The 20,635-nt window shown below is 50.3% G+C and overlaps 1 protein-coding gene across 2 annotated transcripts in view; it reads right to left on the bottom strand.

Moving 5' to 3' along the window:
- Positions 1-733: 733 nt before the first annotated feature.
- The window catches only part of LOC149429141 (sentrin-specific protease 3-like), a 39,539-nt gene continuing 19,637 nt past the window's right edge, over positions 734-20,635 (bottom strand). For both annotated transcript variants that reach the window (XM_089666683.1, XM_089666682.1), the window contains exons 5-11: positions 14,553-14,700; positions 14,427-14,474; positions 12,200-12,277; positions 7,012-7,149; positions 4,798-4,881; positions 4,643-4,693; positions 734-1,268 (exon numbers count right to left, since the gene is read on the bottom strand). In XM_089666683.1, coding sequence (XP_089522809.1) covers positions 1,158-1,268; positions 4,643-4,693; positions 4,798-4,881; positions 7,012-7,149; positions 12,200-12,277; positions 14,427-14,474; positions 14,553-14,700 — 658 coding nt within the window. In that variant the 3' untranslated portion in view covers positions 734-1,157. The remainder of the gene's footprint in view (positions 1,269-4,642; positions 4,694-4,797; positions 4,882-7,011; positions 7,150-12,199; positions 12,278-14,426; positions 14,475-14,552; positions 14,701-20,635) is intronic.

Below are 20,635 nucleotides of genomic sequence, written 5' to 3'. Positions count from 1 at the left end.
AAATAAAGGTTGGCCTCTACCCAGAATCTCAAACAATGACTTCCTTGATATCCACCCCCTTCTTTGGTGCCTCCCCAGAACAACCCCAAATTACTTACTTTATAGAGATCCATCTCCTTTGACCAAATATAGGTTGGCACCTCTCCAGAACGACCACAAAGACTTACTTCATTGAGATCCACCCCCTTCTTTGATCAACTTTACGTTGGCTACCCAAATATTTGTAACTATAAGCCCCTCCTCAGAACAAACCCAAACAATTACTTACTTTGAGATCCACCCCCCTTCTTTAACCAAATACAGGTTGGCCTCTCTCCAGAATCCCAAACAATGACTTCCTTGAGATCCAAACCATTCTTGACCAAATATAGGTTTGCCCCTCCCCTGAACAACCTCACTGACTTACTTTATTGAGATCCAACCCCTTCCTTGGCCACTCCCCAGAACAACCCCAAACAATTATTTACGTCATTGAGATCCACCCTTTTCTTCCAAAAAATTTAGGTTGGCTACCCAAATCTTCGTAACTATAAGCCCCTCCCCACAACAAACCCAAACAATGACTTACTTCAATGAGCTCCACCCCTTTCCGCACCCACAATAAAGGTTTGCTAACCAGACGCAACCACAGCAGATATCAGAAAGAGACCAATTTGAAAACTTCTACTTTACAGACAGGATTTCTATAGAACGTTTTATTTGTTTTTAACTTTTTCTTCTTTTCTGCCAAAAAAAAAAAAAAAAAAAAAAAAAAAGACCTACAAATGTTTTTTTTTCTTTTCCCAGAAACCGTTTAAATAAGAAAAAAAAAAAATCAAAAAACAATAAAAAAAAATAAAAGACACATAGGATGAAGAGGTGGGGGTGGGGGGTGGGGGAGGGCGTAACATAGTCTGAGAAAAGTTTTCGGCAGGACACAGACACGAGACTGTCTGCAAAGACGAGGAGGGAACCCTTGGGAACGGGTGTTTAGAAAACCCCCCCGCGACTCCATAAAACAATGTACAAGTGGAGGCTGAAAAAGCCTTGGTGTAGCATGAGGGGTGTCCCTCACAGTACGGGCACAGAGCGGGGCAGTGATAGAACACGGAGAGCCCCTCTGTCATAATACCACGGGACTCTGGCTCAGTCCGGACGCTTGGGCCTGGAACTTCTCTTCACGCGGTCAGCTTACAATGACACAGTTCCTTGTACATCTGGCGCCTCAGTTTAGGCATGTCCTGCTGGCCGAAGGAAAATGGCAGCTCCAGTGCCAGGAACTTGCAGTACTGTAAAGACAAAAGGACACACAGGACATGAGAGCGGCCATCTTTTTTTTTTAATCAATGTTCATATTTTCGCTGTTCACAAACTCGAGGTAATGGTACACAAGTTCCAAAATGCAGCATGTACTATAGATCAGCCTCTCAGCGAGGGTTCCGTGCAACTCTGTGGTTCCCTCCAGAGGTTGTTAGGGATTTCTTGAGCAAAGAGCATTGTCTGCCTCTCCAATTAGACGCAACCACCGACACACATGGTCTTGTTGGTTATCTACTGTGGGTATAGAAGCCAATCACCCCCTTCAACCTCTTATGCCCCCGCCCTATAGCAGAAATACTGCTACAGGGCAGCAGGGCTGCGCAAAGTCATATTATATATCTCTATCTATATATATATGGAAAGCGATAAGGCCAAAACATATGGCTCTGGTCTTGGAAAGGGTGGAGAAAGGAAATGATATATAAGGGGGCATTAGCAGGAAAAGGACACAACGTGGTGTGGTGGTCTCGTAATGGGTAAGAAGTGAATGATCTATAAGGGGACACAAAGAAGAGAGGGTCACCGTGTGGTGTGGTGGTCTCGGAAAGGGTAGGTAGAGAAAGATATATAAGGGAGCAAAAGGAGCATAAGGCCATAACATGGTGCTGTGGCCTTGGATAGGGTAGGGAAAAGGAATTATAGAAAAGGGGGCAATAGGAGAAAAGGGCCATAACACGGTGTGGTGGTCTCGGAATGGGCAAGAAGGGAATGATATATAGGGGGGCAATAGGAAGAGAGGGCTCAAATGTGGTGGTCTTGGAATGGGTAGGTAGGGAAAGATTTAAGGGGAAATAGGAGGATAAGGCCATCACATGGTGTGGTGGTCTTGGAAAGGGAAGGTAGGGAAGGGAATTCTATATAAGGCAGCAACAGTAGGAGAGGGTCATAAAGTGGTGTGGTGGTCTTGGAATGGGTAGGTAGGGATCGATATGGAGGAGAGCATTGTAATGCGGTGAGCTGGTCTTGGAAAAAGTAGGGAATAGTATATAAGAGGGAATAGGAGAAGAGGGTCGTAATGTGGTGAGTGGGTTGTACAGGTGAAACTCGAAAAATTAGAATATTGTGCAAAAGTTCATTGATTTCAGTGCAGCAACTTAAAAGGTGAAACTAATATATGAGACTCATTACATGCAAAGCAAGATAGTTCAAGCCGTGATTTGTCATCATTGTGATGATTATGGCTTACAGCTCATGAAAACCCCAAATCCACAATCTCAGAAAATGAGAATATTCCATGCAATCAATAAAACACGGATTGTACATAGAACAATATCGCACCTCTGAAAAGTAGAAGAATGCATATGTACTCAAGGATGCTTCAATAGCGGCCTTCAGCTCTTCTGCATCGTTCGGTCTCATGTCTCATCTTTCGCTTGGCAATGCCCCATAGATTTTCTATGGGGTTCAAGTCAGGCGAGTTTGCTGGCCAATCAAGCACAATAATCCCACAGTCATTGAACCAGGTTTCGGTGCTTTTGGCAGTGTGGGCGGTGCCAAGTCCTGCTGGAAAATGAAGTCAGCATCCCCATAAAGCTCATCTGTGAAAGGAAGCATGAAGTGCTCCAAAATCTCCTGGTAGATGGCTGCGTTGACCCTGGACTTAATGAAGCACAGTGGACCAACACCAGCAGATGACATGGCTCCCCAAATCAACACAGACTGTGGAAACTTCACACTGGACTTCAAGCATCTTGCAGTGTGTGCCTCTCCATTCTCCCTCCATACTCGGGGTCCTTGGGCCTCTCCATTCTTCCTCCATACTCGGGGTCCTTGGGCCGCTCCATTCTTCCTCCATACTCTGGGTCCTTGGGCCTCTCCATTCTTCCTCCATACTCGGGGTCCTTGGGCCTCTCCATTCTTCCTCCATACTCGGGGTCCTTGGGCCTCTCCATTCTTCCTCCATACTCGGGGTCCTTGGGCCTCTCCATTCTTCCTCCATACTCGGGGTCTTTGGGCCTCTCCATTCTTCCTCCATACTCGGGGTCCTTGGGCCTCTCCATTCTTCCTCCATACTCTGGGTCTTTGGGCCTCTCCATTCTTCCTCCATACTCTGGGTCCTTGGGCCTCTCCATTCTTCCTCCATACTCTGGGTCCTTGGGCCTCTCCATTCTTCCTCCATACTCTGGGTCCTTGGGCCTCTCCATTCTTCCTCCATACTCTGGGTCCTTGGGCCTCTCCATTCTTCCTCCATACTCTGGGTCCTTGGGCCTCTCCATTCTTCCTCCATACTCTGGGTCCTTGGGCCTCTCCATTCTTCCTCCATACTCGGGGTCCTTGGGCCTCTCCATTCTTCCTCCATACTCGGGGTCCTTGGGCCTCTCCATTCTTCCTCCATACTCGGGGTCCTTGGGCCTCTCCATTCTTCCTCCATACTCGGGGTCCTTGGGCCTCTCCATTCTTCCTCCATACTCGGGGTCCTTGGTTTCCAAATGAGATGCAAAAGTTGCTCTCATCAGAAAAGAGGACTTTGGACCACTGAGCAACAGACCAAGTCTGTTTTTCTTTAGCCCAGGTAAGACGCTTCCAGGAAATTTTGGAGCACTTCATGCTTCCTTCCGCAGACGAGCTTTATGGGGATGCTGACTTCATTTTCCAGCAGGACTTGGCACCTCCCACACTGCTAAAAGCACTAAAACCTAGTTCAATGACCGTGGGATTACTGTGCTTGATTGGCCAGCAAACTCGCCTGACCTGAACCCCATAGAGAATCTATGGGGCATTGCCAAGAGAAAGATGAGAGACATGAGACCGAACAATGCAGAAGAGCTGAAGGCCGCTATTGAAGCATCCTGGTCTTCCATAACACCTCAGCAGTACCACAGGCTGATAGCTTCCATGCCACGCCGCATTGAGGCAGTAATTGCTGCAAAAGGGGCCCAAACCAAGTACTGAGTACATATGCAGCTTCTACTTTTCAGAGGTGCGATATTGTTCTATGTACAATCCGTGTTTTATTGATTGCATGGAATATTCACATTTTCTGAGATTGTGGATTTGGGGTTTTCATGAGCTGTAAGCCATAATCATCACAATGATGACAAATCACGGCTTGAACTATCTTTCTTTGCATGGAATGAGTTTATCTCATATATTAGTTTCACCTTTTAAGTTGCTGCACTGAAATAAATGACCTTTTGCACCATATTCTCATTTTTCGAGTTGCACCTGTAGAATGAAGGGATGGGGAGATGAGGGTTCAGGTTAAGAAAAGAAGCTGAGGGACGAGTAGTAGGAAAAGCAGGGTTGGGACCATGAAGGTAGGCGGTAGACGGCTCCTCCGACACAGGAGGGGGAAGCGGTCATTGATTCGATCATTGGCGATTTAGAGGTTGAGCATCCTCACCTGCAATACAAACGCGCCGCAGTCGCTGTCATTATTCTGTCTTGCCACATTCTAAAATTAAAAAGAACAAAAAAATGACAAAAAGAACAAAATCGCTCCCAATGCGGTCCATCACAGAACATACAAGAACAGAAGGAATGGACTTCTGCGCTCACCATCTTGAAGTATCCCTTCCAGTCGTCCATATATTCTGCACGCTCTTTCTTCACGGCTTCAGCCTGCAGGTATTTGGCTATGTGCTAAGGAGGGAAGGGAAATCTCGTTATTGCCTGATAGAATTCCACTTCCTGTAACAGGCTGACAATACTGGTTGTTGTGCATTAAAAACTGTGCAGCAGTGTTGTCACCATGTCGACAGGATCTTGGATGGAAATGTAGATTTAAAAGACACCTGCGGCCCAACATCCTCAGTTATAAAGATACAGACATCTTCTCCTGCCTAGTGTCCTCCGTTACTAGGATACAGACATCTTCTCCTGCCTAGTGTCCTCCGTTACTAGGATACAGACATCTTCTCCTGCCTAGCGTCCTCCGTTACTAGGATACAGACATCTTCTCCTGCCTAGCGTCCTCCGTTACTAGGATACAGACATCTTCTCCTGCCTAGCGTCCTCCGTTACTAGGATACAGACATCTTCTCCTGCCTAGCGTCCTCCGTTACTAGGATACAGACATCTTCTCCTGCCTAGCGTCCTCCGTTACTAGGATACAGACATCTTCTCCTGTCTAGCGTCCTCCGTTACTAGGATACAGACATCTTCTCCTGCCTAGCATCCTCCGTTACTAGGATACAAGCATCTCCTGCTGCCTAGCATCCTCGGTTTCTAGGATGCAGGCATCTCCTCCTGCCTAGCGTCCTCCGTTACTAGGATACAGGCATCTCCTGCTGTCTAGTGTCCTCGGTTACTAGGATACAAGCATCTCCTGCTGCCTAGCACCCTCGGTTTCTAGGATACAGGCATCTCCTGCTGCCTAGCGTCCTTGGTTACTAGGATACAGGCATCTCCTGCTGCCTAGCGTCCTCCGTTACTAGGATACAGGCATCTCCTGCTGCCTAGCGTCCTCCGTTACTAGGATACAGGCATCTCCTGCTGCCTAGCGTCCTGGTTTCTAGGATACAGGCATTTCCTGCTGCCTAACGTCCTCGGTTACTAGGATACAGGCATCTCGTGCTGCCTAGCATCCTCGGTTTCTAGGATACAGGCATTTCCTGCTGCCTAACGTCCTCGGTTACTAGAATACAAGCATCTCCTGCTGCCTAGCAAAAAAGTGGGGCAAAAAAGTATTTAGTCCGCCACCAATTGTACAAGTTCTCCCACTTACAAAGATGAGAGAGGCCTGTAATTGGCATCATAGGGAGACCTCAACTATGAGAGACAAAATGAGAAAACAAATCCAGACAATCACATTGGCTGATCTGGAAAGAATTTATTTGCAAATTATGGTGGAAAATAAGTATTTGGTCACCTACAAACAAGCAAGATTTCTGGCTCTCACAGACCTGGACCTTCTTCTTTAAGAGGCTCCTCTGTCCTGCACTCATTACCTGTATCAATGGCACCTGTTTGAACTTGTTATCAGTATAAAAGACACCTGTCCACAACCTCAAACAGTCGTACTCCAAACTCCACTATGGTGAAGACCAAAGAGCTGTCGAAGGACACCAGAAACAAAATTGTAGACCTGTACCAGGCTGGGAAGACTGAATCTGCAATAGGCAAGCAGCTTGGTGTGAACAAATCAACTGTGGGAGCAATTAACTATCTCCAGAACTCTTCACCGTTTATGGCAACATCTTTCATTTAAAGGGCCATTTACAAGTCAGTGGAGCAGCTTTATTTCTATGCTCTGTCAATACTGTGAGCCCACACTAGGAGGCGCCCAATACAGTTCTGTAGTCTACTGAGAGAGCGATCAAAGCTGACGGTTGTGGAGACAGGAGGCAGGACCGGGGGAGGCAAGGCAGGACCGGGGGAGGCAAGGCAGGACCGGGGGAGGCAAGGCAGGACCGGGGGAGGCAAGGCAGGACCGGGGGAGACAAGGCAGGACCGGGGGAGACAAGGCAGGACCGGGGGAGACAAGGCAGGACCGGGGGAGACAAGGCAGGACCGGGGGAGACAAGGCAGGACCGGGGGAGACAAGGCAGGACCGGGGGAGACAAGGCAGGACCGGGGGAGACAAGGCAGGACCGGGGGAGACAAGGCAGGACCGGGGGAGACAAGGCAGGACCGGGGGAGACAAGGCAGGACCGGGGGAGACAAGGCAGGACCGGGGGAGACAAGGCAGGACCGGGGGAGACAAGGCAGGACCGGGGGAGACAGGCATACAGGTAGGAGGCGGAGCACACAATGGGTGGCGGCAGAGCTCACCTTCGGGCAGCGCCTGTTCAGCGTACGCTGGGAATCAAAGTAAGTAATGGTCCGTTTACTGACGTTGACGCAGACGAGAGACCAGTGCACCTCCAGGTGTATGGGGATCAACAACAACTGCTTACTGAATATGTCAACCTGGAGGTAGAGGAGATGGAGAATCACATGACACAGCATAAACCGCCATTTATAGACACCTGGGCAGACCCTCAACCACCATAAACTCAACCTATCCACTGTACACTGCAATGTATCTCTACATCATGGTCTGAACTATACAGCCCATTCATAAAACGCAGGTCAGTAGGTCACAGTGTGCAGACCTACCACACTGCTTAATGCATCAGAAAGCTCCATCATGAGGGGGAGAGGCTGTTTACATGACTGGGCTGTCCTCTTCACTTTATGCTGTGCTGTACCCCCACATACTGCCCACTGTGATACCCTCCACACCCCTCCTCCGCATACTGCCCACTGTGATACCCTCCACGCCCCTCCTCCGCATACTGCCCACTGTGATACCCTCCACACCCCTCCTCCGCATACTGCCCACTGTGATACCCTCCACACCTCTCCTCCTCATACTGCCCACTGTGATACCCTCCACACCTCTCCCCCACATACTGCCCACTGTGATACCCTCCACGCCCCTCCTCCGCATACTGCCCACTGTGATACCCTCCACACCCCTCCTCCGCATACTGCCCACTGTGATACCCTCCACACCTCTCCTCCTCATACTGCCCACTGTGATACCCTCCACACCTCTCCTCCACATACTGCCCACTGTGATACCCTCCACACCTCTCCCCCGCATACTGCCCACTCTGATACCCTCCACACCTCTCCTCCGCATACTGCCCACTGTGATACCCTCCACACCTCTCCTCCGCATACTGCCCACTGTGATACCCTCCACCCCTCTCCTCCGCATACTGCCCACTGTGATACCCTCCACACCTCTCCTCCACATACTGCCCACTGTGATACCCTCCACAGTCCTCTCCTCCTCATACTGCCCACTGTGATACCCTCCACACCTTTCCTCCTCATACTGCCCACTGTGATACCCTCCACACCTCTCCTCCCATACTGCCCACTGTGATACCCTCCACACCTCTCCTCCCATACTGCCCACTGTGATACCCTCCACACCTCTCCTCCCATACTGCCCACTGTGATACCCTCCACACCTCTCCTCCCATACTGCCCACTGTGATACCCTCCACACCTCTCCTCCGCATACTGCCCACTGTGATACCCTCCACACCCCTCTCCTGTACGTACCGATCACGGTCATACCCTCCACAATCCTCTCCTGTACATACCGATCACTGTCATACCTCCACACTCCTCTCCTGTACATACCGACCGATCACTGTCATAGCTCCACACTCCTCTCCTGTACGTACCGATCACTGTCACACCTCCACACTCCTCTCCTGTACACACCGATCACTGTCATACCTCCACACTCCTCTCCTGTACACACCGATCACTGTCATACCTCCACACTCCTCTCCTGTACACACCGATCACTGTCATACCTCCCACACTCCTCTCCTGTACATACCGATCACTGTCATAGCTCCACACTCCTCTCCTGTACATACCGATCACTGTCATAGCTCCACACTCCTCTCCTGTACATACTGATCACTGTCATACCTCCACACTCCTCTCCTGTACATACCGATCACTGTCACACCTCCACACTCCTCTCCTGTACACACCGATCACTGTCATACCGCCACACTCCTCTCCTGTACATACCGATCACTGTCATACCTCCACACTCCTCTCCTGTACATACCGATCACTGTCACACCTCCGCACTCCTCTCCTGTACATACCGATCACTGTCACACCCTTCACACTCCTCTCCTGTACATACTGACCGATCACTGTCATAGCTCCACACTCCTCTCCTGTACATACTGATCACTGTCACACCTCCACACTCCTCTCCTGTACATAACGATCACTGTCATACCCACCACACTCCTCTCCTGTACATAACGATCACTGTCATACCTCCACACTCCTCTCCTGTACATACCGATCACCGTCACACCTCCACACTCCTCTCCTGTACATACCGATCACTGTCACACCCTCCACACTCCTCTCCTGTACATACCGATCACTGTCACACCTCCACACTCCTCTCCTGTACATAACGATCACTGTCAAACCCCCCACACTCCTCCTGTACATACTGATCACTGTTTACACCCCCCACACTCCTCTCCTGTACATACCGATCACTGTCATACCTCCACACTCCTCTCCTGTACATACCGATCACTGTCATACCTCCACACTCCTCTCCTGTACATACCGATCACTGTCACACCTCCACACTCCTCTCCTGTACATACCGATCACTGTCACACCTCCACACTCCTCTCCTGTACACACCGATCACGGTCATACCTCCACACTCCTCTCCTGTACATACCGATCACTGTCACACCTCCACACTCCTCTCCTGTACATACCGATCACTGTCACACCTCCGCACTCCTCTCCTGTACATACCGATCACTGTCACACCCTCCACACTCCTCTCCTGTACATACCGACCGATCACTGTCACACCTCCACACTCCTCTCCTGTACATAACGATCACTGTCATACCCTCCACACTCCTCTCCTGTACATACCGATCACTGTCATACCCACCACACTCCTCTCCTGTACATAACGATCACTGTCATACCTCCACACTCCTCTCCTGTACATACCGATCACTGTCACACCCTCCACACTCCTCTCCTGTACATACCGATCACTGTCATACCCTCCACACTCCTCTCCTGTACATACCGATCACTGTCACACCTCCACACTCCTCTCCTGTACATACCGATCACTGTCACACCCTCTCCTGTACATACCGATCACTGTCACACCCTCTCCTGTACATACCGATCACTGTCACACCCTCCACACTCCTCTCCTGTACATACCGATCACTGTCATACCCTCCACACTCCTCTCCTGTACGTACCGATCACTGTCATACCTCCCACACTCCTCTCCTGTACATACCGATCACTGTCATACCCCCCACACTCCTCCCCTGTACATACCGATCACTGTCATACCTCCACACTCCTCCCCTGTACATACCGATCACTGTCATACCCCCCACACTCCTCCCCTGTACATACCGATCACTGTCATACCCCCCACACTCCTCTCCTGTACATACCGATCACTGTCACACCTCCACACTCCTCTCCTGTACATACCCATCACTGTCATACCTCCACACTCCTCTCCTGTACATACTGATCACTGTCAAACCCCCCACACTCCTCTCCTGTACATACCGATCACTGTCACACCTCCACACTCCTCTCCTGTACATACCCATCACTGTCATACCTCCACACTCCTCTCCTGTACATACCCATCACTGTCACACCCTCCCCCATAGTTCATTCTTTGACCGTTGCAATCACTTCAAATGATTAGCAAAAATGTCCCAGATCTCCCGTTTGTTAGAATGAACATTTTCTGCCCCCCCCCCCCATCATTACTATCACTTTACCAAACTACTTAGTAAACTTTCCTCCTTGTATTACCAATATAATTCATTTCTAATACCAGACTCATTTCCATGTCTCCCTGGCAGATGTGGGAGCCGGCAGCCGTGTATTCTCTGCAAGCCTGGCAATACCTCATCTGTGATTGTGCGGCGGTGACACCTTGCCAGGGGCAGAATGACGGAAATTCGGCTTTTGTTCTCCCCGGTGGAAGTCGCTGTGTTGGTGCCCGAAGCACTGCTGAAACTAAATCGCTAGCAAGGGAGCAGCAACAGAGCGACATATGGCTGGGTACAGCGGCAGGGAAGCCGCTCCAGAGCATTATGTAAGAGGAGCTTTAATGATCTCACACTGCTGGCACACCTGAAATACACTTTTGTGTCCTGAAAATTAAAGCGAACCGTCACCACTTTTCGAATGTTCCTCTGTTCTGTCCCCGACTTCTCCACAGAGTCCTGCAAACTGCCTCTTGGGATTTATACTGCATCACCCATCCCAGGGGGCAACTTGCTGGATCTGGTGCATGCACAGAAATGGAGCATGGTCTCCACCAGGTTACTGGTAGGGTCTGCAGCTTTCCTGCACGTGTAGGGGGTCCGGTGCACGTGCAGACACATCGTGGTGTGAGCATGAACCGGATCAGAATTTTCCTGTAGTGTGGAGCAGCATAGGTGAACTTTACTACAAGCAAGACAAGGCTGAACTGCATGGGATAGTCATATTTTCTTTTTTTACAGGGACAAGTCCTGAGAATATATCATTTTATTTCCCATAGTAGGGGTGGAGTTTTTGGGTGCCGGCCGATGATGCCTGCACCCGATGTATTTGCTTTAGTGCTGTATGAGATCTGGCACATGTGGTTATTGTTTATATGTTGCCATGGTTTCAAGTGTCATTATACCAGCCGACACTCACTTTTCTGAAGCCATGGGAATGTATAAATATGAACAAAAAAGTCTATTTTCATTTTAAACATCTGCTTGGAAGGCACTGGGGGCCCGGCCCAGCCGGAAGGCACTGGGGGCCCGGCCCAGCCGGAAGGCACTGGGGGCCCGGCCCAGCCGGAAGGCACTGGGGGCCCGGCCCAGCCGGAAGGCACTGGGGGCCCGGCCCAGCCAGGGCACAGCCGGAAGGCACTGGGGGCCCGGCCCAGCCAGGGCACAGCCGGAAGGCACTGGGGGCCCGGCCCAGCCAGGGCACAGCCGGAAGGCACTGGGGGCCCGGCCCAGCCAGGGCACAGCCGGAAGGCACTGGGGGCCCGGCCCAGCCAGGGCACAGCCGGAAGGCACTGGGGGCCCGGCTCAGCTGCTGTATTTGTGTATGGTGTCCAGTACACTGATAATGCAGGGCACAGCAAGACTAGACGGGGGAACCTGGCAGCAAAACTGACAATGGGAGGTATAGGCACGCCATGTGTTGGCACAGTATCCGGCAACTTCCAGGGATGAAAAATGATCATGCCAGCACAGATCTGCTTCCGTGTCTGGCATGCTCAGAGGGAATGTTAACTTTTAGGGTAAAGCATGCTTGGAGGGGGGGGGGGGGGGTGCAGTCACTAGCTGTCGGCAGCAGCAGCAGGATCAAGAAACAACTACAGGTACCAGCAATCTTCCCTTCATCAGGACACACTTACATTCTTTGTCCACCTCTTTACTCCGTCATATCCCTTGGTTCTCAATTTGTCGTAGAAAAAACTGTTGAAAAAGTGAACCTAAAAAAGGGAGGAAGATCCGGTCATCAGAAAAATGATCTGTCCACTGAAGTTTATCTGCTTATATTTTGCCTTCCCTGGGTCATCCCTTCCCCCTCAGCAACATGTGAACGACTTTTTAAATAAAACCTTATTTAGACACAGCACAGTGATGTTATCACTGAGTCCCTGTGCTACTATATGCAATGCAGGCAGATCATGGCTGGTGGGAGAGGCCAGCAGGGTGCTGTACACAGCTTCCTGAGAACATTACAGCACCCTGTCTCAGTACTCCCTCTCAACAGGTCTCAGCCCAGCCCTGCTGGCGCACACACTATTCAATTTTTCAGTAAAATCTGTCCCCCTGTACAGGGCCCAGGCCAGCAGGGTGGGTGAATGTGGGCAGAGAGGGTGAGCGGCACGGCCGTGAAGGGGGGGAGAATTACTTGAACCAATTCCCTGTATGGCTCTCTGCAGCAGCTGAAAGCTGGCTTCTTCTCTTCTCCCCCCTCCGCTGGCTTTCAGCTCCTGCAGGGAAATACAGGGGATCGGTTCCAGTAATTTACCAGCCCCTTCCTTTACTGAATGAACACGAGTGATCATTACCAATCACTCATTGTGTTCATTCATAACTAAAGCATAGTGAACTGTTCTTTTTGTGGGGATGGGGACCCTGCTAGGTTGGCTGTATAGGGCCTGCGGTTTGGGGGGGCCCTGTCAGGTTGGCTGTAAGGGGTCCCATGGTTTCTAACAGCAGCCCTGGTGATGTGCACTGCATTACATTTAGTGGAGTACAGGGGAGACACTGGATGTCTCAATAAAGAGAACCTGTCACCAAAAATCATCACATAAGGACATGTTAGTCCCCTATGTGATGAAAATAAAAAAAAAAAAGTTTTATTTTCCCATTGTAAAAAAGTAAAAAGATACAGCCAAGCACATAACATCCCGTCAAAAAAAAAAAAAAAAAATCTTGACCCCCCCCCACATATATGTACGCACGTACAAACGTAAAAGCACACGTTGGGGCACCTACACATGAAAACGTCAATTGCGATACACCTGTTACGCAGGTCTCTCCCCTCCCTGCTAGTCCTGGGGGCGGTGCTGGAGACAGGCAGGGAGGGGAGGAGGAGATAAACAGGGCAATGGTAAAATTATTAAACGTTTAAGTCCCCCTTTTGATTTTAAAAGCCCCCAACATTCCTAATATCACCTCCGATTTAAATGTATTTTTTTTCTTCATCTGAACAAGTAGATTGGAACGGATTCAGTCCCTGGACAAGTCGTTTTTTCAAACATTCCCACACCCCTGCTATTGCATGCAAGGCCTCTTCTGCCCCAACCTGCCTGCTCACCGTCTCCTCCGGCACCGTAAACTGAGCGATGCATGCGCAGCTCAGCTTATAGTGCCGAACCGGTTTCGGAGTGTTGGGACGGCGGCCTCCTGCGCATGTGCAAGAGTGACATCATCCCCCCGCTGGCCAATCCAGGGGCCCAAAGACCCGCACCCAGAAGAAGATGCCGGTGCTGCTGCAGGACTGTTGGACAGGTAAGTATGAAGGCTTTAGTTCCACCTTCAATGACTGGCGTGCGTGGCGATATGTAACCTGCAGCACAACTGACGTTTTTGTATGCAAGGCGCGCAACGCGTGCATTTACGTATGTGCATGTACATGGAAGCAGCACCCTGTGGTGGCATCGGAGTTCCCCCCCGGGTGAGGCAAACACAGGAACTAGTCTGCTTTGGATCAGTGTATGGAGTTATGGTGCGGGCAGGTCAGCCGCCAGCACCACAACCACCAATGATTGTTTGGGGGCCAGGATGCCTAGCGCCATTTATTGCTCTAGTGATGGCGGCCAGCTTGCCTGATGGCACTACATGACTCTGATCCAGGACAGGTGGTATACAGAGCCTCTCCCAGCATCTTCCTCCTCCACCTCCCATCCTCCACCACATTGCTGGACCCCAGAAGAGGGGTCTGTGTGACTGAGGGTGTGATGGGGGGGGGCATTCTGGCTGACTTAAGTACTTTACTAGATAATACTGGGAATATACTAACAAAAGAGTCAGAATGTGTTATAAATTATAAAACAAAAATGGCCGCTTCCTAGGGAACCAACTGTATCATGTCAATCATCACAGAGGAAATATTCAAAGGACACCGACCTTTTCTGGTACCGCATCCATGACTAAGTCCCCATACATGTTCATCACCTGCAAAATACACAGCCATTAATACGCCCGTCCCTCCGTCCTGTACAGACCACACTGCTGATCACGGCTGTCACTTACCTGGTCATTCAGCCAGTTCTGGCCGTACAGGGTGCTCAGGTCATCCATGGTTAGTACGTGTCTCTTGTATGTGACACGGAAGCTGCGTAGTAGAGTGTTTCCTGGTAATCTCTGATAGGACTGGATGACGTGCTGGACCACCGTCCTCCTGCAGAGGAGATCTTGTTAGTCCTGAAGTGACAATTGATCACATATAATTCTAATTCACCGCTACCAGGATCAGTTGTCAGTTACCATCACTTTGCCTCACTGCTTCCTAGGGACTTGTGCCATATATAAAACCCAACGAATCTATGGAGGGTGCGCACGTTGGGACCCTACCTCTACAGGGGTGCGCACGTTGGGACCCTCCCTCTCTACGGAGGGTGCGCACGTTGGGACCCTACCTCTACAGGGGTGCGCACGTTGGGACCCTCCCTCTCTACGAAGGGTGCACACGTTGGGATCCCCCCTCTCTACGAAGGGTGCACACGTTGGGATCCCCCCTCTCTACGAAGGGTGCACACGTTGGGATCCCCCCTCTCTACGAAGGGTGCACACGTTGGGATCCCCCCTCTCTACGAAGGGTGCACACGTTGGGATCCCCTCTCTACGAAGGGTGCACACGTTGGGATCCCCCCTCTCTACGAAGGGTGCACACGTTGGGATCCCCCCTCTCTACGAAGGGTGCACACGTTGGGATCCCCCCTCTACGAAGGGTGCACACGTTGGGATCCCCTCTCTACGAAGGGTGCACACGTTGGGATCCCCCCTCTACGAAGGGTGTACACGTTGGGATCCCCTCTCTACGAAGGGTGTACACGTTGGGATCCCCTCTCTACGAGGGGTGTACACGTTGGGATCCCCTAATCATTGTTGAGTAAAGCCTTTGGATGCTCTTTGAAGATCCATGGTGTGCTGTCAAATATGTGCATAGCTCCCACCGCGCACCCGTTGGGATCCCGACTCCACGGAGGGCGCACCCGTTGGGATCCCGACTCCACGGAGGGCGCACCCGTTGGGATCCCGACTCCACGGAGGGCGCACCCGTTGGGATCCCGACTCCACGGAGGGCGCACCCGTTGGGATCCCGACTCCACGGAGGGCGCACCCGTTGGGATCCCGACTCCACGGAGGGCGCACCCGTTGGGATCCCGACTCCACGGAGGGCGCACCCGTTGGGATCCCGACTCCACGGAGGGCGCACCCGTTGGGATCCCGACTCCACGGAGGGCGCACCCGTTGGGATCCCGACTCCACGGAGGGCGCACCCGTTGGGATCCCGACTCCACGGAGGGCGCACCCGTTGGGATCCCGACTCCACGGAGGGCGCACCCGTTGGGATCCCGACTCCACGGAGGGCGCACCCGTTGGGATCCCGACTCCACGGAGGGCGCACCCGTTGGGATCCCGACTCCACGGAGGGCGCACCCGTTGGGATCCCGACTCCACGGAGGGCGCACCCGTTGGGATCCCGACTCCACGGAGGGCGCACCCGTTGGGATCCCATCTTTGAAAGGGATCTCTATGGAAGATACACGTTTTGGGGACACCAGTTCTGTGAAAGGGACCTCTACGGAAGAGGCACATGTTGGGATCAATCTCTGTGAAAGGGACCTCTACGGAAGAGGCACATGTTGGGATCCAATCTCTGTGAAAGGGACCTCTACGGAAGAGGCACATGTTGGGATCCAATTTCTGTGAAAGGGACCTCTACGGAAGAGGCACATGTTGGGATCCAATTTCTGTGAAAGGGACCTCTACGGAAGAGGCACATGTTGGGATCCAATTTCTGTGAAAGGGACCTCTACGGAAGAGGCACATGTTGGGATCCAATCTCTGTGAAAGGGACCTCTACGGAAGAGAAAATGTTTGGATCTGTATGGATGTCACACATTGGGAAACTAGCTTTGAAAAAAAGTTCTTAATGAAAGATGCACACTTTGGGAGTTATTTCTATGAACAATGTACATGTTGGGATACTGGCTCTGTGAAAGATCTTTACCGAAGATGCACACGTTGGGATCCTATCTCTGTCAAAGGGATCACCTGTTGGGATCTGCATTAAACTAGCCAAAACCGTAGCAAGAATGTGTTTTCCTCCCTCCCACCCCAACAGGATATACAAACCTTTTCTTTTACTCCCCTTATCATCCATTCAGCCATCAGAGAACAAAGATTAAAACTGGTACTTCTGGGTGACACGTATTACCAATGATTAAATGACAATATTCAGTGCATATATGCTGATTCTAGGTTCGCGTGTGTGTGTGTGCACATGCGCATGTAAACACACACACATACAGTTGTGCTCAAAAGTTTGCCTCCCCTTGGAGAATTGGTAATATACAGTTTGTACCATTTTTAAAGAAAACGTGAGTGAGCCGGCAAAACCCATTTCTTGTATTTCTTATGGATTCATATTCTGTAACTGGAGGTGATACCAGAATGGCCCAATCATAAAAACCATGGCAACAAGTAAACCAATGAAATGCCCCGTTCAATAGCCTGCATCCCCTTAGTTCTTAATCCTGTGCATTGCCCTCTTTCAGCATCAATGACAGCGTGCCGTCTTCTGTAATACTTGTCTATGAGGCCCACCGAATCTTGCCGGTGGTAGAGCGGCCCTCTGGTCTTGGCAAAATGCCTCCAAGTCATGCAAAGTCTTTGGTGGTCTTGAATGAAGTGCATGTTTGAGATTTTCCCAGAGCGGCTCGATGATATTAAGGTCAGGAGACTGATGGCCACTCCAGAACCTTCACCGTTTTCTGCTGTAACCACTGGAGGGTCAGCTTGGCCTTGTGCTTAGGTGTCATCGTCGTGCTGGAAAGTCCAAGAGCATCCCATGCGCAGCTTACAAACCGAAGAATGCAAATTGTCTGCCAGTATTTTCTGATAACGTGCTGCATTTATATTGCCATCAATTTTATAACATTGCCTGTGCCTTTAGAGCTTGCCCCCCCCCCCCCCAAAGATCAGTGAGCTACCACCATGCTTCACAGTGGGGATGGTATTCTTGTCCCTGTTGAGCCCACTCAACATAGCAAGTATGGTTGTTTCCATAAAGTTCTATTTCGGTCTTGTCACTCCAGATTACAGTATGCCGGAAGCTGTGAGATGTGTCAAGGTGTTGTCAGGCATATTGTAACCGGGCTTTTTCTGTGGCATTGGTGCAGTAAAGACTTTATTGGCAACTCAACCATGCAGCTTATTTATTATGCTCCTTAAAACAACCACACCGTCTTTTTCCAGAGCAGCCTGAATTTCTCCTGAGGTTACCAGTGGGGTTTTATTTGTATCCCGAACAATTCTTCTGGCAGTTGTGGCTGCAATCTTTCGTGGTCTATCTGACCTTGGCTTGGTATCAAGAGATCCTCGAATTTTACATTTCTTAATTACTGAACAGTACTGACTGGCACACTCAATGACTTTGGATTTCTTTTCATATCCTTTTCCATCTTTAAAACGTTCCATTACCTTGTTAAGCAGGTCTTTTGATAGTTCTTTTCTGCTCCCCATGGCTCAGTGCATCCACGTGAGAGTGAGCTCATTGACTATTTATACACAGACACTAACTGCAATTTAAAAATCCACAGATGTGGGAAATTAACTTTTAATTGCCATGATAACCTGTGTGCGTCACCACGTGTGTCTGTACCAAGGCTGAACATTCCAGGGGAGGGAGGTATTTGATGCGGGCCATTAGGGGGATTTATGTTCTTTAAAAAGGAGCCAACAAGCTATGAGATAATAAATGGCTTCATATCATCCCTATCCTGTAACCAAAGACAGTTTCTGGCATGATCGGTCTTTCAATATAAACGCCAAACTTTCACCATTTCTGCCAGGGGAGGAAAACTTTTGGAGTATATATATATATACATATATACATACATATATACATACATACACACACATACATACATACATACACACACACATACATATACACACACATACATGCTGTCGTTGGGCCCCTCCTTTTCTCTCTCTATACCTCCTCCCTGGGCCAACTGATCACCTCCCATGGCTTCCAATACCACCTCTATGCTGATGACACCCAGTTCTATGTCTCCACTCCCCAGCTCACCCCCTCAATCTCCTCACGTATCACAAATCTACTGAGCGACATATCAGCATGGATGTCACATCACTACCTCCAAACTTAATCTTTCCAACACCGAGCTTGTAATGTTACCTCCCCCCCGATCCCCCACTCACGACTTTACCATTAAGATCAACAGCACAACCATTGGCCCTTCCCCTCATGCCAGGGTGCAGGGCGTAATCCTAGACTCTGACCTCTCCTTTGGGTCCCACATCCACTCACTGACTAAATCCTGCCGCCTCAACCTCCGGAACATTTCCAAAACCCGCCCCTTCCTGACCAATGACACCACAAAACAACTCATCCACGCCTTGGTTATATCCCGCCTCGATTACTGCAACTCCCTCCTCACTGGTCTACCGTTACACAGTCTATCCCCCCTTCAGTCTATTATGAATGCTGCTGCCAGACTCATACACCTTACCAACCGATCAGCGACTGCTGCTAGACTCATCCACCTTACCAACCGATCAGCGACTGCCGCTAGACTCATACACCTTACCAACCGATCAGCGACTGCCGCTAGACTCATACACCTTACCGACCGATCAGCGACTGCTGCTAGACTCATCCACCTTACCGACTGATCAGTGACTGCCGCTAGACTCATCCACCTTACCAACCGATCAGCGACTGCCGCTAGACTCATACACCTTACCAACCGATCAGTGACTGCCGCTAGACTCATACACCTTACCAACCGATCAGCGACTGCCGCTAGACTCATACACCTTACCAACCGATCAGCGACTGCCGCTAGACTCATCCACCTTACCGACTGATCAGTGACTGCCGCTAGACTCATACACCTTACCGACCGATCAGCAACTGCTGCTAGACTCATCCACCTTACCGACTGATCAGTGACTGCCGCTAGACTCATACACCTTACCGACCGATCAGTGACTGCTGCTAGACTCATCCACCTTACCAACCGATCAGCGACTGCTGCTAGACTCATACACCTTACCGACCGATCAGCGACTGCCGCTAGACTCATACACCTTACCAACCGATCAGCGACTGCTGCCCCTCTCTGCCAATCCCTCCACTGGCTTCCACTAACCCAACGTATAAAATTCAAAATACTAACCACAGCTTACAAAGCCATCCACAACACTGCCCCTAGCTACATCACCAACCTCATCCACAGATACCAACCAAATCGCCCACTCCGCTCCTCCCAAGATATCCTCCTCTCTAGCTCCCTCATCACCTCCTCCCACGCTCGCCTCCAGGACTTTTCCAGAGCCTCTCCCATCCTCTGGAACTCCCTACCACAGTATGTACGGTCAGCCCCCACCCTGTCTGTCTTTAAGCGATCTTTGAAAACTTACTTATTCAGGGAAGCCGACCCCTCCTCCACCTAAGAACTGTACTTGAATCACCTCCGCCAGATCATCCCCCGCAGCTATCCCCTTTTCTATCACCTCCCCCTTCCTTTAGATTGTAAGCTCCACGAGCCGGGCCCTCCTACTCCTTCTGTACTGAAATGTATTGTAATTGTACTGTCTCCCTTATATTGTAAAGCGCTGCGCACACTGTTGGTGCCATAAATCCTGTATAATAATAATATCTAAATCCTGTATAATAATAATAATAATATATAAATCCTGTATTATGATGGGGGGCACAGTCTCCGATGGGGGTGCTGCTTCAGATTGAGTGCGGCTTAGAAGGAGTGCGATGCAGTTAAACACAGCAGTTGAACTAAAGCAGGAGAACTTAAGCAGCAGGAAGACACAACAACAGCAAGAAACTCTACTGCACGCTGGAAGACTGCAAGCAAACACCCCGGGAAACCTCTTACATACCTGAGTCCCACTCCGTGTACCTTTATATAATACACCCCTCTTCTCCTCTTCATATTACTATCCTCTATTCCCAAATCTCATTTCTTTACCCCTCTGCTCCACCCCACAACCTGTACATCTCCCCCTCACTGCTATCATCTCCCTACTATTGCTCTCATCACCCCCCAAAATGCCTCTTCCAC

This window comes from Staurois parvus, unplaced genomic scaffold (assembly GCF_062004578.1).
Source record: "Staurois parvus isolate SC_StPar_1 unplaced genomic scaffold, SC_StPar_1.0 ptg002776l, whole genome shotgun sequence".
Taxonomy (NCBI): Eukaryota; Metazoa; Chordata; class Amphibia; order Anura; family Ranidae; genus Staurois; species Staurois parvus.
Note: the sequence above shows the minus strand (reverse complement) of the source record. Positions and strands in the feature narration are given on the sequence as shown.